At 38.1% G+C, this 26,739-nt stretch overlaps 1 protein-coding gene across 2 annotated transcripts in view; it reads left to right on the plus strand.

The window, feature by feature from the left end:
- Position 1: 1 nt before the first annotated feature.
- The window catches only part of POLR3G (RNA polymerase III subunit G), a 43,616-nt gene continuing 16,878 nt past the window's right edge, over positions 2 to 26,739 (plus strand). The window contains exons 1-5 of one of the 2 annotated variants that reach the window (XM_019836704.3): positions 2 to 186; positions 8,200 to 8,340; positions 10,847 to 10,976; positions 18,573 to 18,629; positions 21,042 to 21,092. In XM_019836704.3, coding sequence (XP_019692263.1) covers positions 8,224 to 8,340; positions 10,847 to 10,976; positions 18,573 to 18,629; positions 21,042 to 21,092 — 355 coding nt within the window. In that variant the 5' untranslated portion in view covers positions 2 to 186; positions 8,200 to 8,223. The remainder of the gene's footprint in view (positions 187 to 8,199; positions 8,341 to 10,846; positions 10,977 to 18,572; positions 18,630 to 21,041; positions 21,093 to 26,739) is intronic. The other variant, XM_019836669.3, reaches the window with a different exon arrangement.

Genomic DNA, 26,739 nt, shown 5'->3' on the forward strand with positions numbered 1-26,739 from the left:
AGAGAGAGTGGGCGGGGCTAACTGTTTGGGATCTGAACAAGGCTCTGAGCCCGCGTGGAGGGCGGAGCGCGCTTCTCTAGAGGTGGAACCGGTATCCCCAGCGCTCGCGCCTTCTGTGTGCACCCCTTCCTTGCCGGCCGGCACTTTGGGTGCACAGTTTTACCCAAGCCTCGAGACAGTGAGCAGGTAACAGAGGGAGCAATTGAGGGGTTGGGAGGCGATGGAGAGGGTAGAGAGAAGTTAAAGGGGCACATGGAGAAGGTGGGGGAAGTCAGAGGTGGAGATTCAATAAAGCGCTTCAGGATTGAGGGTAGTTGGGAGATAGCTTTACCTTTCCTTCTAATCCCTTCAGAATCTTTGAAAACCGCCCTTTCCCGATCTTAACGAGGCTCCACTTCCTGGACTGTTTGCAGTGAGTTAGAAGAGGATTTACGCTGTAACTGATGGTAGATTTTCAAATCTGGGGACTTTGTGATTGGTTTAGGCACGAGTCATTGCCGCAGACTTGCTGCTAAGGACAGACTCTTCAGTATGTTTTCTTAACTCTTGGCACTCTAACCTGTATCGTGGGGAGAAGGGTTGTTAATAACGTCTTAATGCTCTTATAAAAAATGAAATTCTGTATTCCTTCCCCTACCCTCCATTTTTTTTTTTTTTTTTTTTTTGGTTAGTTTGTCAGCTCTTGAAAGAGAGCAAAGAAAGTTGGTAGAAAAGGCTCAACTAAGTAAAGGTGGAGGCAGTCGCACCTTGTGAGAACAGAAAACGTGGATAATGTCTGGGTGTGGCCCAGCCAGCCATATAAATCACCCCCACTATGAACACCAGATCCCTGTATCCACCTAGCACCTCCCAGCTATTGAAACATCAAGTTAGGCTTCAAAAATTCCCTTGAGAATTTGATTAATTATAAAGATACCCATGAGCTAGCTTTGTAACAAATAATTATGAAAACCCTTATTGTGGCAGCTACTAATAAACCTTCATAGGAGAGATGTACTGTCCTCTCCTACACTCCTAAAAACCTTTGGTGGAGATGTAGCTTTTCTGAATATTTTCCTAATCTTCAGCCACTGTTTGGGGCTATCCTTACCTGCAAGTCCCTGAGCTAGATGATCTGTGAGAATAGTATTGAGTGGGGAAAAAAAAGAAAAAGAAGTCATGATTTGGGTTCTCAAGAATTTGAGGGAAGATGATATTTATGCACAACTATTTGCAATATAAAACAGTATGGTGTATATACCACAGAGGAAGTAAAAACTAGGTGCTATAAGGATACAGATGAAAAGGATTATTGAAGAGTAGCATTTGAGCAGGGCTTAAAAGACCACTGTTTGTTAGGATGCTCTCAGCTGGGAAGTACAGAGCTTTCTGTAGTTTAGACATTTTTCCCATAGACAGAGGGAAACCACTCTAGGAGAAATGGAGGGATATCCTTACTAGGCCATGAGCTCAGCAATAATTCACCCAGTATTTGTTGGACTTTTGCCAGGCTCTGGTAAGTGATAGAGCATGGAAATGTAAGTCTTCAAGGAGGCCTTCATATTTACAGATCCATCTGCTTGTATCACACTCCCCTGGATGTCCATATTTTCTTAGTTCTCGACATGGTTCTTTCCATTTCCTGTGCTAGACTATGAGCTCCACAAGAGCAGAAACTTTGTTTTGTTCACTGCTATATTCCCAGTGTGCAGAAGATGGTCTGACACAGAGGGTGCTTAATAAATACTTGATGAATAGTTAATTGAAGGGCTTACTGGAGAGACAGACAAGAACTGGCAATCACAACATGATCTTTAAAAGGGTAATAAAAGCACCGTAGTACTTGGGAAACAGACAAGGGAGAGATCTGTCTCCTTGTTGGGTAGAGAAAATGGTCACAGAGAGGTGTCATTTGCACAGCATCTTAAATGGTGCCAGGGGTTGCGTAGTTGGATGCGGGAGGAAGGCATTCCAGGCAGAAGGAACGCTACATGCAAGAGCTGATGTAGCAGAGTAGAGAGTGGCTAGAGTGTGGTGTGTAGGGGGCAAGAGACAGAGAGTTAGACTCAAAGCTTTGTTAGGTAAGGAGAGTGACACATCAAGGTTTATGTTCTAGAGAGATGACTGGAGAGTGGGTTGAAAGTGGGAGGCAGGCAATGGGAATTTATTTGTTCTGTGTTAGAGATCCAGGTTAGAGATGGTAAAGTCCTGAACAAAAGCAGAGGTCAAGGAAGGTGAATATGTAAGAGGATACAGCTAATATTCTTCTATAAGGGTATCAAGGAAGGTGGAGAGGAGGACAGCATGACTATCAGGTTCTGACTGGGACAATTGAGGTGTCATTTATCAGGAAAGATGATGTGACCTGTCTTTTGGTGCCTCCCCCAGCTTCCATGCCTACTTACATCAGATTGTACATTCATTCACGTAGCCACTATGTACAAGGGACAGTGTGAGATGTGGAAGACAATACATTTAGGCCACAATCACAACTCGTAAAATGTTAGCACTAGGAGGAACTTCAGATATTACCTCAGCCTGTGACGTAGTGTTGTCTCTACAGTCAAATAGAATGGACTTTGCATTTCAGCTCTTGGATGCTTGAACAACACCCATCAAACCAGCTCAGCACAGTTCTGAACAGGAATTTTCAGGAAGCATTACAAAATGGAAGGATGATGCTTCTGATTTTATACTTTGAAAGTCAGTCAATTTTGCCATTGCTAATTCACTTCCTTGTAAAGATTAATAAAAGTATCTGTGGGATTAAAAAAGTGTTCAACTAGCCTGGGAATGTGTTTCAGGTAGTGTAATGTGGATGAATGGAGAATGGAAAGGTACCTGAGGCTTTAACCCAGTTTTGTCTTTGTTAGAAATTAACTGTGTGCCTTTAGGCAGTCAACTAACCTCTCAGGGCTTCACTTTCCTCTTTTACAAAATGTGAAGTTTAATAGGAAGCAGTGGTTCTTTAAAAAAATTTTTTAACCATATTTATTTTTGAGAGACAGAGCGTGAGCGTGAGGGGCAAAAAGAGAAGCAGTCTCAGAATCAGAAGCAGGCTCCAGGTTCTGAGCTGTTAGCACAGAACCTGACACATGACTTGAACCACAAGACCATGCCTGATCTGAAGTCAGTTGCTTAACATACTGAGCCACCCAGGCAGCCCAGAAAGCAGTGGATCTTAATTTACACTATATGCTGTAAACTCTGTGAATGCTTTGAAAAGTCCTAATGCCTGAATCCCATCTCCAAAGATTCTCATTTTGTTGTTCTGGTATGAAGCCTGAGTTTTGTTTTTACATTCTGATGCTTCTAGTGTACTTCCAGGTCTCCAACTTTATAGTTCGGGAAGTTTAAAAGAAAACAACAATGTTAATAGTAGGCTGACTGAATTGTACTTATTTGGGTAGATTTTGCTCATGACACCATATGAAAGAAAGGAAGGAAAGAAGAGAGGAAGGAAAAGAAAGAGAAGGAAAGAGAGCTTAACATTAATTGTGGAGCTGTTGCTATATAGAGAGCACTGTGCTAGACAGTGGGGATATAAAATCTCTGTTAATACGGCCAAAGAAATAAATAAAATGTAAGTGAAACTCCTTGCCTTTGGAAAAAGCCCATTTCCCAAAAGGTGCATTGTCTCTATTTCTTCCAAAATTGAAGAGTAGCAATATGTAACACCTCAATTTTTTAAAATACACTTATTTTATTGGAGGATCTTTACAAGAGCAAAGTGGGGTGAAGCAACTGCTGTGGATTTTGTTAGGTAAGGAGAGTGACACATCAAGGTTTATGTTCTAGTGAGATGACTGGAGAGTGGGTTGAAAGTGGGAGGCTGGCAATGGGAATTTATTTGTTCTGTGTTCGAGATGGTAAAGTCCTGAACAAAAGCAGAGGTCAAGGAGGGTGAACATGTAAGAGGATACAACTAATATTCTTCTATAAAGGTGTCAAGGAGACTGGACTTAGACTGGATCTTCAGGTGAAAGGGGCTACTGTTAAGCAGGGAGGAAAATGGGGTAGATTGTAGTGGAGAGAATGGTAAACAAGACATGATGATACAAGGAGTCAGGAGTGCAGGCATCTTAAAAGGGCCCTGAATACTTGGATAGGAAGTTTGGATTTAATCCTGTAGCCAAGAGGGAAGATGAGAAGACCGACATGATCAGAACTATGCCTTAGGATGAATAATGTGGAAGAATAAATTAAAACAAATAGGAAGAACAAGGGATACCACAAAACTTGCAGTCACTCAAAAGTGATGTAGAAAGAGGTTAAACTGGATTATGGTAGAGGAAATGGAAATGAAGGGACATTTTGAAGGAAGAATTAGGTGATTGATTCGATAGGAGGGGTAGAACAGAGTGACGAATCAATATTGATGCACTCCAAGTCATCAAGTGTTGGTGACTGGGAAAATAACATTCTGTGGATAGAAGCAGGGACATAATACCTAAAAGGCAAGCCAGTTGGTGCAGGGGGAAGATGACCTCAGTATTTTAAGTTTAAAGTGCTTTCCAAATATTCTTTTGATAGTGGGAACATGGGCTGAAACTCAAGACAAAGGTCAGTGTTGGAGATAATAGTATGGGAGAGGTCATCAAATCCTGCGTGCGGGTGTGTTTTCTGAAGTCCAAAAAAAAAAAAAAAAGCAGAAGACCAAAGATTGAACCTTAAGGAAATCCATATTTAGGAGGTTTAAGAAGAGAAGTAGCCAATAACAACAAAAAAACCCCAGAGTTTTAATAAAGCCTAGGAAGCAGAGAATTTCAAAAGGGAGGAGGCCATAGCAAGTCATGTGCTTTGGAAGTCCAAGACACGAATGAGGACAAAATGCCAGTGGATTTTGCTCTTGGGAGCCATTGGGACCTTTGCATTTCAACATTTTTGTGAAACCAGTTCCCATCACAAGTGAGGTAAAAAGCCAAACCCTTTACCTCAACTTACACAGGGCTCCGCAAAATCCGGCCCTGACCTGCCTCTTCTTGTTCCTTACTCCTCGCCAGGGACATGGCCTTCTCATTCCTCACACACTCCCAGCATTTGGCTTCTTTCTCTGCACTTGTTCCTCTGTACAGCCGTGTCTACCTCATCCCTTCATCTCGTGGCTTACAGGCCTTCCCCGGCATGATGCTCAGATTTATCCTCCACAGAAAGACCTTCCTTGTGTGAAAAGCTAACATACCCCTTTATTATTCTCTGTCCCCTTGCCATCATTTATTTTTTTTCAAGAGCTGTGTGGATGAGTTTCTAGGGCTGCTATAACATTTTACCACAAATTGGGCGACTTCAAATAGCCGATATTTATTCTCTCTCAGTTCTGGTGGCCCAAAGTCTGAAAACAAGGTGAAATCAAGGTGTGGGCAGGGTTCGTTCTTTCCAGAGGCTCTGAGGGAGAATCTGTTCCAGGCCTCTCCTAGCTTGCAGTGCTTCCTGGCACTCTTTGGTATTCTCGGCTTGCAACTGCAGCATCCCAGTCTCTGCCTCCCATCTTCACATGGTGTTTTCCCTCTGTGTGTGTTTCTCTCTGTCCACATTTCCCTCTTAGAAAGACACCCATCATTGGAAGAGGGCTCACCCTGATTTACTATGACCTCATCTTAATTTGATTACATCTGCAGCAAAGATTTTATTTCCAAATAAGGAAGGTCATCACATTCACAGGTACGGGGTGGGTAGGAGGGAGACACAATTCAACCCACAGCAAGAATACATACTATTATGTTACACATTTATTTGTTTACATGTTTGTGTTCTTTCAGCCACTGAAATACTTGCCCTTAGTACAGGGACATGGTTTTATTCATGGGTTCTGCCATAGTGCCTGGAATACTCAATATTGGTCGAATGAACGACTCAATGAAATTGGCCTATATCAAGTAGAGGAAGATTGGGATAATAAGGAAATGGGAAAAGCTGCTTATAAAAAACCTTTCATTCAAGCAGTTTGGGAGGGTGAAAGAAGAACATGGCAGTGGTTGACTCAGAGGATACCAGAGATTGATGCTTAGGCCTCACTTGTGAGCCATTTTCCCTATGAGACAGTTACTGGAGTCCAAGAAGTACCTCTCAGCTCTCCAAGAGAAGAAAATGAATTTGGCAGCTTCTGTAGGTACAGAACTGACTCATAATAGCCAAACTAAAAAGAGATGGATTTGTAGGCCAGAAGGCCATGTAATCATTGAGGGTGTCTCAAGAGCTAGGATTGATTTTTCTGCCAAGGGCAATCCATTCACTAATGATACCAGTTTATACACCCAAAGGTACTTGATAAATAGGGAAGTTTAGAGGCTCCAGCGTCTGGTATTTCTCAAGGGATTTTCCATCAAACAATGGTAGCTGACATACTCTCTTCTTAGGGTGAGTTTTCCCAACTGTTTCTCAGAGCCCACCTCCAAAGACTCTGGTGTAGGTTTGAATACTTGAAGATTGCATGGGATTCGATATGTATATTTAACAAGTTCTCTGGCCAGTTCTCATGATCAGGCAAGCTTGGGAAATGCTGCCTGGGATTGTTCATCTTTACTGGTGGGCAAATCCCAGACTGGAATTAAGCCCAGTGGTCTTGACCATGCCTACAGGGCTCTCACAATTCATTTCTTAGAGTGAGTGTGTCTTTTTGCTCAGCAGTTTTCATACTTGGAAGACCTGCTTTCTGCAGACTCAGCATATGCTTGAGTGACTCAGCAATGAAACACGGCCGTTTAGATATCCTCCTCTCTTTTAGTGTGGACACATGGAGTGAGCTTCGGTATTAGAATAGGTACCTTTCCTCTACAACTTGTGCTTCGTTGTAGCTAAATAGTGAATGAGGAAATTGATTCATGATAGAATTCCAATTAGTAGATACAGAAAGAATAAAATTACAGCCCATAATGGAATAACGAATCTAGGCTACGATCATCAATGGCTGCTGACATCATTAGGTGGAAAGTGATGGGGAACTGTATGCTAGATGAAACAGACTGCTAGCACCTGAACCCACTGACCAGAGAACATCAGTGAGAGAGAGAAAGGGAGAGAAAGAAAGAGAGATTGGTTTTGTTTGCATCCTGATGTGATGCAATAGGAGGAACAGAGCAACTCTTTTAAGTGTCCTTGTAAAAAATTAAACTCAAATTTCAGTAAGCCTCTAGTTCACCTATTTAGAAAATAGAAAATACAGCGAAGAGGAATGTGTTATACTGCATTTCATGTATTCAGTTCTTCAAATTCAGAAATGGGAGAATGTTACAACCTTGCTACTTTCAAACAGTGGCCCGCATACCAGTAGCATGGGTAATCCCAGAGAGCTTGTTAGAAATGCAGGTTCTCAGCCAGCTGAATCAGAATCCGCATTTTAACAAGATTCCTCGGTAATTCTCGTGTGCCTTAACTTTGGAGAAGCATTGTATAGGAAATGACCTCAGTTTTTCAAAAAATAACGGTAAGGAAAGAAAGGAAGGGGAACTGTTAAGTCGGTAGGAGAGGATATATTGCTGTTTTCTTGGACTTGCAGGATTGATACGCAGTATTATCAGTGGGAAAAGAGACTTAGAAGATGTGTGTCATAATCACCACGACAGTCAACTGCACTCTTGTAGTGACAGAGCCTTGGTATAGGGATCCCTGTTAATATACTGCCGGCTCAGTTCTCACACTGTAGAGGTCAATCCTGTTTCAGACAATTCACAAGTTCAGTAGAGAACTTGAGTATGTGACATCTCTACTGTGGCCAAAGTTGAAAAGAGTACAGGTTTATCTTACCTTTAATTTAACTATTTCAGATGTTTTTTTTTTTTTTTATCATTTAAAAATCTAAAGTGTATATGACTCGTGGTAGTCTTCAAGCTGAATGAAAAAGCTAGGTGGTCTGTCTTCATCAGCCAGACCTTTCCTTGTCCACACTTCTTACATATGTCTGAAATCTTGACGCCAAATCACAGAGGGGTGGAGAGAATTGCATCAACTGGCTGTGTGCAGTGGTCTGGGCAGCATCTCAAAGGGGACCCAGGGTCAGCTGTTCACCCAGGGCCTGGTGAGGTAATTGAGGCCATCATCATGTCACCTGCCAGACCTGAGTAGATGTGAGGAGTTCAGAAATCAGTTTAGCGTATGTTTATTATTTCTTTACAAGTTTTGCTTTCCAGAAGTATTTTCCATTAGCCACGCTACTTAAGGGACAGAGTTTTATATTCTGCTTTAAAATGTTGATTTCCTTTTTTTTCATGTGATGTCTTTCAGAATTTGCTGGTATAACTAGTTCTAATGGCTGGGAACAAAGGACGCGGACGTGCAGCTTACACCTTTAATATTGAGGCGGTTGGATTTGGCAGAGGTGAAAAGCTACCCGATGTAGTCCTGAAACCACCCCCACTATTTCCTGTAAGTACGTTAACAGCAGATTTCTCACGGCTGGTGTTTTCATCTTTCAAAGAAAATTAAAATTCTGCACAGGACTGAATATATGACATCCTTATAATATCTTAAGTGTAAGAAAGTAAAAGAGAGTGTGCTTCACGGCCACTGTTCTTCCCTGAACCTCTTCTAATTTTTACACTGCCTTCTAAAAACAAAAAAACTGTATACAACTTGCCGTGAATACATTCAGTACAACATGAACTAAGAAATAATTTTTTCATTTCCTATTTCTTCTGTTGCTATTTTTGATGTATTCCAATACCAAAATAATATTTTGTTTTTTAAATTTTTTTAATGTTTGTTTATTTATTTATTTTGGCAGAGAGAGAGAATGCAGGCAAGCAGGGGTGGGGCAGAGAGAGAGGGAGAGTGGGAGAGAATCCCAAGCAGACTCTGCGCTGTTAGCAGAGTGTGACGTGGGGCTCGACTGCACGAGCTGTGAGATCATGTCTCCCAGCCCCTCAAAATAATATTTTTAAAAGGTTAGGTTTTACAGTGCTCCCTAGTGGTCCTCAGTCTACTAGACTTTCACTTAATGATTTATTTTCTTCTCATCTTGTATCTACACAATTTGATTTTGCTCCCTAGTGTACCGTTTTGCCTTTGATTCCCCACTCGGCTGTTTCTGGTTTTTGCTTATTTCTCTATTTTGTTAAAGTCAGTTCGAGTTTTGTTGCTGTTTCTCAAAATCTAGTTGTTCCTGCTACATTTAGTGTTGCTTTTAAATCTAATGAGTATGCTGTAAACCTAATTGGCACAATGTTTAATTTAATGCTTTCACTTTACATTTAGTTTGAAACCTGAGCTTACATTTCCAGATGTGTATGTGCTGCAATATAAAAAATGAAAAACTCATAAATGACCAGATACCCTTTGATCTAGCAGTTTCTCCCCTATTTCAGAAGGGAAAAGTCTTTTGTCGAATGATTTGTGTAAGTAGAGGACGCTGGACAAATGTATCTAGGGATCTAGATGTCTTACACAGGGAGTCTCTACTTTTTGCTCTTGACATTTTGCCTTTCTGATATTTAGTATAGCCTGAAACAATGACAGATACCTCATGTTTGTGCATTATGTGAATCATTTTATACATTGATTTCCTTGAAAACAACTCTTCTCCATGTGTGAGGTTACTTCTAAACACTGGAAATATTAGTACATACTGTGTTGTTGTATAGTTGGAATAAAATTGAAATTCCTTGCTGCTGGCAAACTGGCTGTGTTTGATATGGCCTTGCTGGTGTCTCTCTGACTCTTGCTACCACTGTCCTTCTCGCTCCTTAGCCATCATGGCCTCCTTGTTCTCTCAGGCCTTTTCCTCTGCCAGTTTCCGTGGCTGGAGCCATCTATTCCCAAGTCTTTGCATGATGACTTCTTAATTTTATCCGGAGCAGTACTCAGATGTGATTTCCTGAGAGGTCCTGTGTGCTTACCCTGTCTAGACCAACTACCTCCAACCTCCGTGTATCCTGTCAGTCACACTTTGTTCTACCCAGCCTCACTTTTTTTATGCCAGTTATTGCTACCTCAAATTGCGTATTTCCTCATTGTTTACTTATTTCTTGTATTTTTCTCTTCTAGTATGTAAGTTCCCTAAGGGCAAGAAGTTTGACCCGTTCATCATGGTATCTCTTGTTGTCTAGCCATGTCTAGCTTATAGTAAGGACCCAATAAATAGCTGTAGAATGAATGAATAAACTCAGAGTGAAATTTTGAAAATGTACCCTGTACGTAGTTCTGATACCAGAAATGTCTTTTTCTTTTAGAAATGTCTTTCACTACATACCCTGAGACCCCACTTTTTAATAAATATATGTATTTCATGAATATATATATATACATATGTGTGCATGTGTGTAATTTTATAAAATTGAAGATGTAGATTCAAACTCCCGCTTTGTCATTTACATGGTTTATGAGCTTATAGATTGTTCACGCCTCAGTTTATTTACTGTAAAAGGGGAAGTACTGATGTTACTTTAACTGGGATCGTGGATGTTGAGTGATGAGGACATCCTGGTCAGAGTAACCACTTGTACATGATAACTGCTACTTTTAATCTTTTTATTTTTTTATTTTTTTTTTTAATGCTATTTCTCCCACCAATACCACCACTACTAACTGAGGTTACTAGGGGACTAAAGCAGTTACTCTCATTTGGGTGCCTTGACTTCTAAAACATGTAATCACAGTCAACAGACTATATAACAAAATACTTGTTGGTGTGGTCAGTAGGAAAATTAAGAATCTTTCCTACTGTCTAAAATGAGAGCAAAGTAGGAAATAGGCTAAAAAGTTAAATAGATTACAAAAGCTCAACGTCTTTTCAGTTGATTGTAAAACTTAGTAGCTGGGAAATGTAGTTTTTCAATAAAAATGAAATTTTCCAGATTATAGACAAAAAGGATGTTAAGAAACTTATTTTATTAAAAAGGCACGCACACATACACACACATTGTCTTTTAAACAGGATACAGATTATAAACCGGTGCCACTGAAAGCAGGAGAGGGCGAAGAATACATGCTGGCATTGAAACAGGAGTTGAGAGAAACTATGAAAAGGATGCCTTATTATTTAGAAACACCTGAAGAAAAACAAGGTGGGTTTGGACCCTTTGGTTATGTGGTTGAATGTGTACAGACGAGACAGTGTTTGTGTATAAGACAGAGAGTAATTTGGTGCTGATTGATTTAGTTACATCAGAAATTATCAACTACCATAAAAGAGCATAGTTCTGTTGATTCAACAGAAAATGTATTTTAAACTTTCTGATATTTTATTTTTAAAATTACCTTTTAATAGAAATTTCATAGGTTTGGTGAAAATTACAAAAAACAGAAACAGTGAAAAGTAAAAATCACCTCTAATGCTTATGGCTAGAGATCTATTAATATTTTATTATACATTCTAGATTTTTTTCTTCTGCATGTGTATGGTTTTTATAAAATTGGATTCATATTCTTTGCATCTTCCTTTTTTACGCAATAGCATGTTATTAGCATGTTCACATGTCCTCAGTATTCTTGGAAAATTAGATTTTTAATCATTATGTGGTATTCCATGATCTGTATATAACATTATTAATTGTACGTAGTTCTCTGCTGTTAGATTTAAAGTGTTTTCTAGTTTTTTGCTCATATGTATATAATGCAATGGTTATCCTTACACATACATTTTTGTATCTAATATTAAATTTAAAATGTATTTAAAATTAAATATGATTATTTAATATTTTGGTGAAAACTTTTAGAAGCCATAAATATATTTTTGACTTATGATTTGTACATAAGAAAACATAAAGGGTGTACTCCTTGGTTATGCCAAGGACAGAGAGGAGAAATTACCATTGGAGAAGGCTTGAAAGTCTCAGAGAGGGAGTGGGAAGTGGTTTTAGAGGAAGAGAACCCATTCCTGAGTAGTTATTTAGCACATTAGGTCTGTATTGATTTTCAGTTTCTGCCCTCGAATGTTGAAATTAGAGAGATCAATATCATCCTTGAGTTCCCAAAACAACATCATTAAAGCATGAGGAATTCATATAGTATCATCTCATTCCATTAGTATTAAAAATGCATTCCATTTTCTCTCTCTCTAAAAGACTTAGAACTGGCTAAGAGTCAAAAAGAAAGTCTTATATAGTAATATTACATGTGCTTATAATTATAAGAAGCATTTTAGACAAGTTCATTTATTTTTCAAACATAGCTGCTTGAAGTTTATATAGTGGTTTAGAAAGGTATATTTTTATCTCAAAAGTGCGGATTTTTTTTTACTTTCATGATTATGTTACATGCTTTTATCTATCTGAGTTCAAAAATGAAATTAAAGCTCTAATTGTAAAGATTTTTAAAAAGATTAAATGAACTAATAAACATTCTTACTAGAAAAAATTATAGTGTAGGGTATACTTTAATCTTTTAAAAATTATTGTTTTCTCTAGAGTATGGAACAGCCTTAACTAAATGTGGTCATTATTAAAGCATAGGTCTAATTTGCAAGTATATCATATCATTAAAACATATCTGGGAGTCTTTTAAACAGGGAACACAATTTCATTGCTGGTTTCTGGGAGTGGTTGGCTTATACCTGGATTAAGAGGCTCTTTATCTTTGATGACTACAGGAGGTATTTAAGAATACAAGGAATCGTTTCTGTTTCTTTCTGGAAAAAAACACTTCTATAGGATTTTCCAAATTGATACAAGTATATTCCCCTTCAAAATCTTCATGTTTACCTTTCTTTTCTGATGTAATGTGTTTTGAAAAACTACAGTTGAAAATGTTTTTAAAATATATACATACATATGCATGAATATAGGTTAATATAATAAATACACATATATACATATATACACACACATAATGTTTATGTACTCTGCACACCATAAATGAGAAAGAATTGGCCAGACTGAACAGCAGTATGCATCTGTCAGAGGGAGCTATATTCTGGATGGTGTTCTATCACTGTACCTTTATCAGCCTTCTCCCATCACTCATCACCTATATGCTTTAAGAAAGAGAGACTTAGGAATTAATGTAAAGAACTAAATGAGGGTAGGAGATCTCCGGGTTTCCTGATAACCTTGTGGCTAGTGGCTCAGGGCATTGAAATCACAAAGAACTGAGGACATAGAATAAAAATATTTCTTATCGTGATGTTTTCACAATTTGTTTATAATGCTTTCAGGTAGAATTATAGAAATGAGGGGCGCCTGGGTGGCACAGTCGGTTAAGCGTCCGACTTCAGCCAGGTCACGATCTTGCGGTCCGTGAGTTCGAGCCCCGCGTGGGGCTCTGGGCTGATGGCTCAGAGCCTGGAGCCTGTTTCCAATTCTGTGTCTCCCTCTCTCTCTGCCCCTCCCCCGTTCATGCTCTGTCTCTCTCTGTCCCAAAAATAAATAAAACGTTGAAAAAAAAATTAAAAAAAAAATTATAGAAATGATTGGTATTTTCTTTATAAGGAAAGTTATTATTTTTGTAATAAAAGAAAAACACCAATATTGTTATTTTAATGAATTGTAGCTGCAAGGATATATAGAGAGCATCTGATCCAATTGTTCCCAGCTCGGGTTCCTGCATTACTGGGGTCCTCTGAGGTAGAAACAGGAGTGACAGTGGCGATCATTCTGTAAGCCATTTTTAGAACTTTAAAAGCTTAATGGAAATCATAACATTAACCTGCAATATGGCCACAAGATCTGCTGTGGAATAAATGGAGTTTGGTTTTTGTTAACTGTCAATGTGCCATCAGGGTCCATGAGACCCCTATTTTGATTTTTGATTTTCTTGTTATGTTTGTTTATTTATTTTGAGAGAGAGAAAGAAAGTGAGCAAGGGAGAGGCAGAAAGAGAATCCCAAGCAGGCTCTATGCTGCCAGTGCAGAGCCCGATGTGGGGCTCGAACCCATGAACTGCAAGATCATGACCTGAACCAAAATCCAGAGTCAGATGCTTGACCAACTGAGCCACTCAGGCATGCTGGAGTTTATTTTTGAGCAGTGATATTCATAACTTTAATTTTTTTTAAGTTTATTTGTTTATTTTGAAAGAGAGTGAGCAAGAGAGCATGAGCAGGGGTGGGGCAGAGAGAGAGAGAGTGAGAAAGAGAGAGAAAGAAAAGAGAGAGAATACCACACAGGCTCCATGCTCTGTGTGGAACCCAGCTCAGGGCTCGAACCCACAAACCGTGAGATCATGACCTAAGCTGAAATCAAGAGTCAGTCACTTAACCAACTGATCCACCCAGGCGCCCCCATAACTTTTATTTTTTAATAGAGATCTTCTAAAAAACAAAGAGAATTTATTTTAAAAAAAAACAAAACTCATTTTATCTGAGCATTACCATATCAGCTCATTGGATCCTTTTATAAATTTAAATACGTTTTGGAATCTTAGTGATTTCACTTTTCCTTCATCTGTAAACATTTTGCTGTTTTATCAGCACAGATACTCTTTCATCATTACTCATCAGTTATCCCCCACTACCCTGGGAAAAAGAGACTAAAACATCAGAAACAAAATGGAAAAATGGTGAAGTTGCACGGAAGGATGGTACAGCATTGAAATAAGTCAGCACGGTCACATTATCCTTCCGTGTTTCTATTGTGTTGCCCAAAGTATTATAGTAATGTTTAAGAAGATATAAAAAGAAAAGAAGTCTAGAGAGACTCTTGTCTTTGTGGTTGTTTTGTTTTTGTTTTAGCTTTCATAAAATGCAATTGAGAATTCAGAATTGTTCATTTTCTGCCCATAATGGTGCAGAGAAGAAAATTGACAGGGGAAGATGTGACACAATCACTAGACAAAAAAGATGAATGTAGAGGCAGTAATTCCTTGGGCGCCAACGATGATCATGAAATCGTTGTATAAGTAAAATCTCAAACTGAGTCTTCATCTGACAACATTCTAGATGAATCTTCTCAAACTCAAGAGTCAGTGGGTAAACAATATATCTCTAAGAATAAAAAGGAAATATGGTATTCTTCTTGAAGAGCACCTCGTTACATACTATTTTGTGATAAGAACCTGGAACATCTAGTCCGTTAAAATGACATGTGATGATATTTTTCTTTTTTTATATTGATGTACCAAAAGTTATTTGGTGTAGTTTGTGACTGGACGCATGCTGAAGGCAAAGAAGAAGATGATGGAAAGGCAATAGGTTGTGTAGGAATGAAACGGTTTGTTGGATTGATCATGTTAATTAGTAATTATAAATCTAATAATGAAAATGTTTTACAATTATAGACCAAAGAAGATGGCTGGGCCATTCCCACTTCATTACAAATGTGAGCTATCAAAGCTTTTTAAAGTACTGTATTTTGATGATGAAAGTGTAAGAAGAATTGCACTTCTTACAATTCTGGAACCTATTAGGAATGTATTTCTAATCTAGAATCATTTGGATGGTGCAAATGTGAAAAGAATCAGAAGTAAGAAGTTAGAACTTATTAATAAAATGTATTTAAAATCTGGAATCAGGATATATGAAATGGATATATTCAAAGGTTGTACATGAAAAATGTACATGTGTTCCTAAAATGCACAGTTGATGCACAGTTAACTACATTCAAAAGACTTGCTGGGGCACCTGAGTGATTCAGTTGGTTGAACATCTGATACTTGATTTTAGCTGAGGTCATGATCCCAGGGTCATAGGATTGAGCCCTGCATCAGGCTTAAGTCTACTTAAGATTCTCTCTCTTGGGGCACACAGGTGGCTCAGTCAGTTAGGCAACCAACTCTTTTTTTTTTTTTTTTAAGTAATTCAATTTTTATTTATTTTTTATGTATTTTTTATTTTTTTAATATATGAAATTTATTGTCAAATTGGTTTCCATACAACACCCAGTGCTCATCCCAAAAGATGCCCTCTTCAATACCCATCTCCTACCCTCCTCTCCCTCCCACCCCCCCATCAACCCTCAGTTTGTTCTCAGTTTTTAACAGTCTCTTATGCTTTGGCTCTCTCCCACTCTAACCTCTTTTTTTTTTTTCCCTTCCCCTCCCCCATGGGTTCCTGTTAAGTTTCTCAGGATCCACATAAGAGTGAACACATATGGTATCTGTCTTTCTCTGTATGGCTTATTTCACTTAGCATCACATTCTCCAGGTCCATCCACGTTGCTACAAAGGGCCATATTTCATTCTTTCTCATTGCCACATAGTACTCCATTGTGTATGTAAACCACAATTTCTTTATCCATTCATCAGTTGATGGCAACCAACTCTTGATTTCAGCTCAGGTCATGATCTCACCATTTGGGAGATCGAGCCCCATGTCGGGCTCTGTGCTGACAGCATGGAGCCTGCTTGGGATTTTCTATCTCTCTTCCTCTCTGTCTCTCTGTCTCTGTCTCTCTCTCTGTCTCTCTCTCTCTCTCTCTCTCTCTCTCTCTGCCACTCCCCTGCTCACTCTCTCTCTCAAAATAAATAAAGTTAAAAGATTCTCCCTCTGCCCTTCTCCCCTGCTCACACACTCTAAGAAAAAAAAAAAATGGCCTTCAAAACCAGGGAAATAATGGAACATAAATTTGAGTTTACTGTACTTAAGTTCTTTTTAAAACTTGTAATAATTTTCTTTCTTTTTAAATAACAGTTTTATTGAGATAAAATTCACATATATAAAAATATACTTTTTAAAGTATACAATTCAGTGGCTTTTAGTGTAGTTACAGAATTGTACAGTCAATAGTACTAATTTTTAGAACCTTTTCATCATTCTGAAAAGAAACCCTATACCCACTAGTATAGGCTTCTATTCTCTCCTGTCTCTAGCCCATGGCAGCTACTAATCTGCTTCGTAGTGTTTTGTCTGTTCTGGATACTTCATATAAATGGAATCATAAGGACCCCTGGTTGGCTCGGTTGGTGGAGCATGCAACTCTTGATCTTGGGACTATAAATTCAAGCCCCACATTGGGTGTAGAGATTACTTAAAGATAACATCTTTGAAAGAAATGGAATCATAAAATGTGACTTTTGTGACTGCCTTCTTTAACTTAGCATAATGTTTTCATGGTTCACCTGTGGTACTGCAGTATTCATTCCTTTATATGGCTGAATAATACTCCATTGGTTGTATATACCACATTTTGTTTACCCAGTCACCAGTTGATTGACATGTGGGTCAGTTCCACTTTGGAGCTATCATGAGTAATGCTGCTTTGAACATTCATGTATTTCTACTGGGTGTATATCTAGGATCATAAGATAACTGTATTTAACATTTTGAGGAACTGTCAAACTATTTTCCAAAGTTCTTGCAGTATTTTATGTCACCAGTGTTATATGAGGATTGCAGTTTCTCCACATCCTTGCTAGCACTTGTCATTGCCTTTTTGGTTGTAGCCATCCTACTGGGTATTAAGTGCTGTCTCATTGCGGTTTTGATTTGAATTTCCCAAACAACCAATGATGTTGAACATCTTATCATGTGTTTTTTTTCCACGCATATCTTTGCAGAAATGCCAGTTCAAATCCTTTGCCTCTTTTTAACTGGGTTTCAGTAGTTGTTTTTCAATATCGCTCATTCTTCTAGAAGTTTACTACTAAAGGTTAAATTTATCTAAAATATGCAATCTGTTGTGGAGAAAATTTTTAAATGCGAATTCTGGGAATTTGTGCTGACTTCTCTTTACAGGGGAAAAGCTTAAGAGCAAGATTGAAGTCAAAACAGTTAAATACCTAGAAAAGCTTGGTCTCTTGGTCTCTCTGATCTACTATTTATTTTGGTTATCTTTGTTTAACACCATGGTTTTGCTGTTATTTGGGATCATTTTCTTAACATGGAAGAAAAAGTACATACTTGGGCCTTGCTTTTTATGTTTTCATCTTTTGGTTTAACTTCCCTTTTTCATGGCTGTACTCCTAAAACCACATTTTATGATGAACCATGGTTTCAAGCTATGGCATGATGCTGTCACTTACGCTGCCAACTATGGTTTCAAGCTATGGCATGATGCCAACTTACACTGCTAGGAAAGGGTTTGGGCCCTCATTGTGGGAGTTTCTTGCAGCATAGTGGGCAAAGCAGAAACAAGAGCCACAGCTATGGCTCTCCCATTTTGGGCAAGCCCGGGAGGTCCCTGCAGAGTTGTCAGCAGTTGACATGGAAGGCTTTTGGCTTGCTCAAGTCCAACCCTACCTACTCCTACCCTTTTCCCCGTTCTGCTCCTCAATGGATTGTGAAAGGTAGCTCACTGAGAAGCCTAACTGTGTATTAATGTATGTATCAAGCACTGGAGGTGAGCAAACAGCTCTCCATCTCCACTTAGGTAGTTAATACATCCCAGTTAAACAAGATTTAAAGACTGGGAGCTGGAGGCCAGTGTCACAAGAAGAAAATAGAAGATGCCAAGTGACTTTCTTTCCTGGTATTTAAGTGGCTTTCTGACCTGGCTTTGGGCTTTTGTGAATATTTTCAGAAATGAGTCAGGTTGTCTGATTCTAAAAAACATGCTTAGGGTTTCTGCTCGCTCCCAGCCATTCATACCCACCTGCTTCTTGCCGCTTCCTTAAACATGTGATACTAATTGACTTTCCAGTAGGTGTTCAGAAACACTTTAGGCACAAATATAGGAAACTGTGTGTGAAATAAAAGATGTTACCTGGTGTTTTCAGTTATTTTAAAGGAATGGCTTAAATGCAGGCTTATTCTGCAGTTTTCTAATGAACACTTTTTCTTTTTTTTCTAGATATTGAAAGATACAGTAAAAGATATATGAAGGTGTACAAAGAGGAGTGGATACCAGGTAATTATAAAACTGAAAATGTTAAAATAATTTTTAAAGTTTATCTCCCTACCCTCTATTTTTTTTAGGGCAAATTTTTTACTTTTACCCTAGGAATTTTCACTGTAGGAAAATAGTTTGGCTCTTTTCCTATAATTAATTACTAATATGTATCTTTTGAAAACTAGGATGAAAAGATTTTTATACCATAACAAGGGAGAGTTGAAATGTTTCTGAAGTTCTTAAAATATTTTTTTATAAAATAGGACTTGCCAAATGCATTTGGGCTTTCCACTTCATTTTCCACAATCACCATTTGAATCTACAGTACCAATTATACTTCCATGTTTGTGAGTGATTTCAGCTTGAGAGGAGAAAACAAATCCAGGCAGACAGTATTGAAGCCAAGCTCATGGACCTTCCTTTCAAGCAGATATAGACTGTTTTTATTTGCTAAGAAGCTTTTTCAACAGAACCATATCTAAGAGAGATTTTTTCAACATTCACAGATTTTCCTTGGACACAGGCAAAGTAGAAGAGGCTGGAGAGATTTCATCCAGCTCGTTCATTTTACAGACAAAAAAGTAATTGCCATAAAAATGAAGTGACTTATCAGGGTGACTGGGACAGTACTTCTAGAACCTGGGCCTTCTCATTTTAACTCACTTCCCTTTGACATCTCTGTCCTTGTTGTTGTGGTAACTGCCTTTAGTAAGAATATAAATGGCATTTACAGAATTGTTGCTTTCACGAGTAATACTGGTCTTTTCAGTGTGCATCATTGTTAAGGTTGGATTCCCCTTGAACACTCTCCTGTCTCCTATATCAGATCTCTCCCATCTTCCACATCATATTCATCTCCTTAAAGGATTCTCTTTACCTACTTTTTCGTGATCACCTATGAGTCATTGATAAAAGCAGAAATATATTCAAAGCAAAATTTATTAATTCAGGTAAAATGAGATATAAATGCTTTCTCCAAAATACCCTGAGGTTGTTGTTTTTTTGTTTGTTTTAGTAGGCAGTATTTTTTAATCCATTTTTATGTTGCTTCATTTTTCTGATTAACTCTATGCTTAAAAATGTAAAGAAAGTGGGGCAGCTAGGTGGCTCTGTTTGTTAAGCACCTGACTTCAGCTCGGGTCATGATCTTGTGGTTCATGAGTTTGAGCCCCGCATCAGGGTCTCTGTTGTCAGTGCAGAGCCCCGACTTCATATCCTCTGTCTCTGTTTCTCTCTGCCCCTGCCCTGTTCGCACTCACACGCACACATGTGCACACCACTCTCTCTCTCTCTCTCTCTCTCTCTCTCTCTCAAAAATAAACATTTAAAAAAATTAAAAGAAAGTGATAAATTAGAGAAATTCTTTACCTCCTGCAGTCAAAATTATTTATTAGAGTGAATTTACTTTTCCACGGCTGTTTTTATTTTTAATTATAAAGTTTTGGGTTAATTATTAGAATTGCTTAATTTTGCATGTGTTGGGATTGTGGTCATATATTTTAACTTTTGAAAAAAAATTCCTTATTACATAAGAAACACGTATCAACTATAGAAAACTTACAAAATACAGCATGGTCAAATAATACATAAATAATAAATAAGAAAAGCAGCTGTAATCCTAACACCCATAAAGAATTACTATAATATTTTGTTCCCAACCTAGAGCTTTCTCTGCACAAAAATTAAATATATGAAAACATTTATATGTTAGGTTTATTTTTTACTGGGATTCTATATGTAATGTCTTATTTTATTTTAAGTATTTATTTATTAATTTTGAGACTGGGGATGGGAGAGGGATGGAGAGAATCCCTGGCAGTCTCCATGCTGTCAACGCAGAGTCCGATGTGGGGCTCAATCTCATGAGATCATGAGATCATGGAGATCATGACCTGAGCCAAAATCAAGAGTCAGAGGCCTAACCAACCAAACCACACAGGTGCCCCTGTACTTACTATCTGAGAAACTTTTTCCTATTCAACAGTATGTCATGATTAACAAAATTTTTCTACATTATTTTTCTTGTTATGAAAATTTCCATATTTAAAATTGATTAGATAAATACTATATAACTATTGACAGAAAGTTGTAGAAATTTTATAGCACTATTTCAAAGTTTTTTTTTTAATGTTTATTTTTTTTTAATACTGTTTATACTCAAAGTGGAGCTTGAACTCATGACCCTGAAATAAAGAGTCTCATGCTCTTCCAAATGAGCCAGCTGGGAGCCACCAAAATTCTTTTTAATGAACTCTCTTTTTTTCATAGGAGAAAATATATCACTTAGGCTAAATCTGTACAGTCAGATATTAAGAAATTTTATTTTCATTGATTAACCAACTGTCATGTCCCTTTAAATAGTCATATCCAGTGCCACTAATTCCCAGAGGAAACTGCAACTTTTGTATTTTTTTTCTTTTGTACATGCAGATTGGAGAAGACTCCCAAGAGAAATGATGCCAAGGAAAAAGTGCAAAAAAGGTACATTGACTAATGTAATAATCCAGGTAATAAAAGGTTATTGCTCAAATTCTAATTATGGAATGAATTCTCAATCTGAAGTTACACTCAGCATTCTGAATGCTTTTTCTTAAAATATGTTTGACATTTTGATTATCATGTTAAAACTTTCTGTTGTTGGTTTTTTGCTTTGTTTTGATACTTTGTTTAGTTTTTCCGTTCTTTAATTATGGAATTTTGATGTGCTAGAGAAGACTTTTCAAGTATTGTAGACATTTTACTTTTGAAAATTTGAAATTTTCCATATAAATGTATTTGATGGTTATACCATCTATATTCTAAGTTTTTAACTCATATATTTGGAACTGGTAAAATTTGGGAACTGGTAGATTAGAACTTTATGTGGCACACAAAATACCAAAGTGAAAATTTCCAGTGTGGTGTTCTTTCATAATTCTGCTGAGTGAATAGTTGTTGAGAATCTACTACTGCCAGACACTGTGCTAAAAGAAATGAAACAGTGAGCAAAGTGGGAATAGTCCTTGCCTTAATGGGGCTTACAGTCAAATGAAGTAAAAACATTAAATAAAAACACACTGTCCTCAGTGGGAGATCAGGGAAGTTTCTTCGAAGAAATGTAATTGGAGCCCGGGTTGCATGATGAGTAAATTTACTAAGATGGAATTGGCAGAAGAACATCCGAGAAAGACCAGGTTTGTGGGGGAAATCATGAGTTACAGTTTAGAAGTGGTCTTTAAGTTTCGTTTGAAATATACAAATAGAAATGTTGAGCATGTTGTTGGATACAGGGGGATGGACTTCAAAATGGAGATGATAGGGATCAGCATAGGTACTATAATTGAAACTGTGAGGAAGGGTGAGATTATCTAGGCTGAAATTAGAGAACTAGAAGAAATGAGGGCCTAAGCCTAAACTTGGAGGAATGCCAAAATTTAATGGGCTGGTAGAGGAGGTTGAATCAGCAAAGAAAGGAGATGGAAGGAGAAGGGATGGGGAGGGAGAGGGGAGAACCAGAAGAGAGTGGAGTCACAGAAGCAAGAGTATGCAAGAAATACAGACCATTTCAAATGGTGATCAACAGTGTTAAAGGAGGTTAAACAAAATTGCTATGAGGTCAAGTAAGATACAGATTGGAAAATGTAAACTAATTTTTGACTTATTGATCATTGTTGCCCTCAGGGAGAGCTTTTTAAAAGATTTGTAAGCATGGAATTCAGATTGGAATGGATTAAACAGTAAATGGGAATTTAGGAAAAAGGGACAGAGAGCGTAGATGAATGTTTGGGAAATTTGGATATGAAGACTAAAGAAATGAGGTGCCTGGATGGTTCAGTCAGTTGAATGTCCAGCTCTTGATACTTGGTCATGATCTCATGGTTCTTGAGTTCAAGCCCCGTGTAGCTCTGTGCTGATAGCACAGAGCCTGCTTGGGATTCTCTGTCTCTCTCTCTCAAAAATAAATAAACATTAAAAGAAAGAAAGAAAGAAAGAAAGAAAGAAAGAAAGAAAGAAAGAAAGAAAGAAAGAAAGAAAAGAAAGAAAGAAAGAAAGGAAGGAAGGAAGAAAAAAGAGAGAAAGAAAGAAAAGAGAGAAAGAGAGAAAGAAAGAAAAGAGAGAAAGAGAGAAAGAGAGAAAGAGGGAGAAAGAGAGAGAGAAAGAGAGAAAGAGAGAAAGAGAGAAAGAAAGAAAGAAAGAAAGAAAGAAAGAAAGAAAGAAAGAAAGAAAGAAAGAAAGAAAGAAAGAAAGAAAGAAAGAAAGAGAAAGAAAGAAAGAAAGAAAGAAAGAAAGAAAGAAAGAAAGAAAGAAAGAAAGAAAGAAAGAAAGAAAGAAAGAAAGAAAGAAAGAAAGAGGGGTGCCTGGGTGACTCAGTTAAGTGTCTTGACTTCAACTCAGATCATGATATCACAGTCTGTGGGTTCGAGTCTCGTGTCAGGCTCTGTACTGACAGCTCAAAGCCTGGAGCCTACTTCAGATCTGTGTCTCCCTCTCACTTTGCCCTTCTCCCGCTGACTCTCTCTCTGTCTCTCTGTCTCTCTCTGTCTCTCTGTCTCTCTCTGTCTCTCTCTCTCTCTCAAAAATAAATAAACATAGGGGCACCTGGGTAGCTCAGACCGTTAAGGGTCTGACATCATCAGCTCAGGTCATGATCTCACAGTTCGTGGATTCAACCCCATATCTGGCTCTGTGCTGACAGCTCTCACTGTCCCTCCCCTGCATTTGCGCTCTGTCTCTCTCTCTCTCTCTCAAAAGTAAATAAATAAACATTAGAAAAAAATTGAAAATAAATAAAAAATAAACATTTGTAAAATTTATAAAAAAAGAATAGAGAAAAAGGGAAGTAGCCAGACAGGTTAATAACAGTAGGGTTAGCAATTAAGCAGAAGAGATTTCCTCCCTTACCCCTCTCTTTTTTTCTAGGCCTGATATTTTGCATTTTGCTTTTTAAATAGACTTCATTTTTTTTTTTACCATTTTATTTAATTTATTTTTTTTAATTTACATCCAAGTTAGTTAGCATATAGTGTGACAATGATTTCAGGAGTAGATTCCTTAATGCCCCTTACCCATTTAGCACATCCCCCCTCCCGCAACTCTCTGTTTGTTCTCCATATTTAAGAATCTCTTATGTTTGGTCCCCCTCCCTGTTTTTATATTATTTTTGCTTCTCTTCCCTTATGTTTATCTGTTTTGTATCTTAAAGTCCTCATATGAGTGAGGTCATATGATATTTGTCTTTCTCTAATTTCGCTTAGCATAATACCCTCTAGTTCCATCCAGGTAGTTGCAAATGGCAAGATTTCATTCTTTTTTGATTGCTGAGTAGTACTCCATTGTGTGTGTGTATGTATATATATATATACCCACATCTTCTTTATCCATTCATCCATCGATGGACATTTATGCTCTTTCCACACTTTATTGTTGATAGTGCCACTATAAACATTGGAGTGCATGTGCCCCTTTGAAACAGCATACCTCTATCCTTTGGATAAATATCTAGTAGTGCAATTGCTGGGTTGTAGGGTAGTTCGATTTTAATTTTTTGAGGAACCTCCATACTGTCTTCCAGAGTAGCTGCACCAGTTTGCATTCCTACCAGCAGTGCAAAAGAGATCCTCTTTCTCCGCATCCTTGCCAACATCTGTTGTTGCCGGAGTTGTTAATGTTAGCCAGTCTGACAGGTGTGAGATAGTATCTCATTGTGGTTTTGATTTGTATTTCCCTGATGATGAGTAATGTTGAGCATTTTTTCATGTGTCAGTTGACCATCTAGATGTCTTCTTTGGAGAAGTGTCTATTCATGTCTTTTGCCCATTTCCTCACTGGATTACTTGTTTTTTGGGTGTTGAGTTTGATAAGTTCTTGATAGATTTTGGATACTAACCCTTTATCTGATATGTCATTTGCAAATACCTTGTCCCATTCCGTCGTTTGCCTTTTAGTTCTGCTGATTGTTTCCTTCACTGTGCAGAAGCTTTTTATTTTGATGAGGTCCCAATAGTTCATTTTTGCTTTTGTTTCCCTTGCCTCCAAAAACATGTTGAGTAAAAAGTTGCTGTGGCCAAGGTCAGAGAGGTTTTTGCCTGCCTTCTCCTCGAGGATTTTGATGGCTTCCTGTTTTTTTAGTTCTTTCATCCATTTTGAGTTTATTTTTGTGTATGGTGTAAGAAAGTAGTCCAGGTTCATTTTTCTGCATGTTGCTGTCTAGTTTTCCCAGCACCATTTGCTGAAGAAGACTGTCTTTATTCCATTGGATATTCTTTCCTGCCTTGTCAAAGATTAGTTGGCCATACTTTGTGGGTCCATATCTGGGTTCTCTATTCTGTTCCATTGATCTGAGTGAAATAGACTTCATTTTTTAGAGCAGTTTTGGATTCACAGCAAAATTGAGCAGGTAAGTGCAGGTTTCCCTTATACTTCCTGCCCCCATACATGCATAGCCTCCCCCATTATTAATATCCCCCACCAGAGTGATACATTTGTTACAATTACGGATCCTACCTTGACATATCATTATTACACAGAGTCCATAGTTTACATTAGGATTCACTCTTGGTATTGTACATTCTGTGGGTAAAGGCAAATATATAATGATATGCATGCACCATTGTAATATCATACAGAGTACTTTCACTGCCTTAAAAATTCTCTGTGCTCTGCCTATTCATCTCTTTCTCCTCCTTACCCCTGGCAACCACTGATCTTTTTACTGTCCTCATAGCTTTGCCTTTTCCAAAATGTCATATAGTTGGAAGCATTCAGTATGTAGTCTTTTCAGATTGACTTCTTTTACTTAATAATAAGCATTTAATTTTCCTCCATGACTTTTCATGGCTTCACAGCTCATTTTTTGTTAGTGCTTAATAATATGGCATTGTCTGGATGTGCGACAGTTTGTTTATCCATCTCCTTACTACAGGCATCTTGATGGCTTCCAAGATTCGGGAGTTATGAATAAAGCTGCTATAAACATCCACTATTGTGTAGACATAAGTTTTCAACTCCTTTGAGTAAATACCAGGGAGCATGATTGCTGGATTGTATGGTAAGAGTATACTTAGCTTTGTAAGAAACCACCACAGTCTTCCAAAGTTGCTCTACCATGTTGCATTCCCACCAGCAACCAATGACAGTTCCCGATTTTATATATCCTGGCTAGCCTTTGGTGGTAGTGTTCTGGATTTTGGCCATTCTAATAGGTGCATAGTAAGTATCTCACTACTGTTTTAATTTGCACTTCTCTGGTGACTTATGATGTGGAGCATCTTTGTATGTATTTATTTGCCATTTGTATATCTTGTTTGGAAAGAGGTCTGTGGCCCATTTTTTAATGTTTTGTGTGGGTGTGTGTCTGTGTGTTCTTATTGTGAAGTTTTAGGAGTTCTTTGTATATCTTGGATAACAGTCTATAAGAAAAGCTTACTCATGCTGTATCTCCTTTAGTCTCCTACCACTACTATACTCGCAACATTTCTGACACCAGGTGTATGGAATTTTTTTTCCCCACACCAAGCAGTTCTCTGCAACACCAGCTGGCTGTCTTACAATTTAATTCAGTTCCAAAATCAACTGGAATTAGCACAGACCCCACATGTTAAGGACTCAGTCCAGCTCCCCACTTCAAAAGCCAATTACAAGTAGTAGGTTCCCCAGATTACCCATAATTTCTATCCGACTTGGCTACAGATCAGGGGTTCCTATGACCCTCCTGCCACTTGGATTTCATTTACTAGAACAGCTCACAGAACCCTAGGAAACATTTAGGTTTGCCGGTTTATTATTTAATAAAGATATGATAGTGGATACAGATGAACAGTCAGATGAAAAGGTAGATAAGGTAAAGTCTAGAACGATTCCTAACACAGGAACTTTTCTGTCTCCCTGGAGCTGGGGTGCCCCACCTTCCCAGCATGTGAATGTGTTTACCAACCTGGAAGCTCCTCAAACGCCCATACTTTGGGGATTTTTATAGAGGCTTCATCACATAGGTATGATCAATCATGAACTCAGTCTCAAGTCCCTTTCCACTCCAGGGGAATGGAGAATGGAGCTGAAAATTCTAGGCTTTTAATCATGGTTTGATCTGTCTTGTGCCCTTATCCTGAAGCTGTCTAGGAGCCCCCCAAGAGTTGTCTCCTTAGAACAA

The sequence above is a fragment of the Felis catus genome, chromosome A1 (genome assembly GCF_018350175.1).
Source record: "Felis catus isolate Fca126 chromosome A1, F.catus_Fca126_mat1.0, whole genome shotgun sequence".
NCBI classification, from domain to species: domain Eukaryota; kingdom Metazoa; phylum Chordata; class Mammalia; order Carnivora; family Felidae; genus Felis; species Felis catus.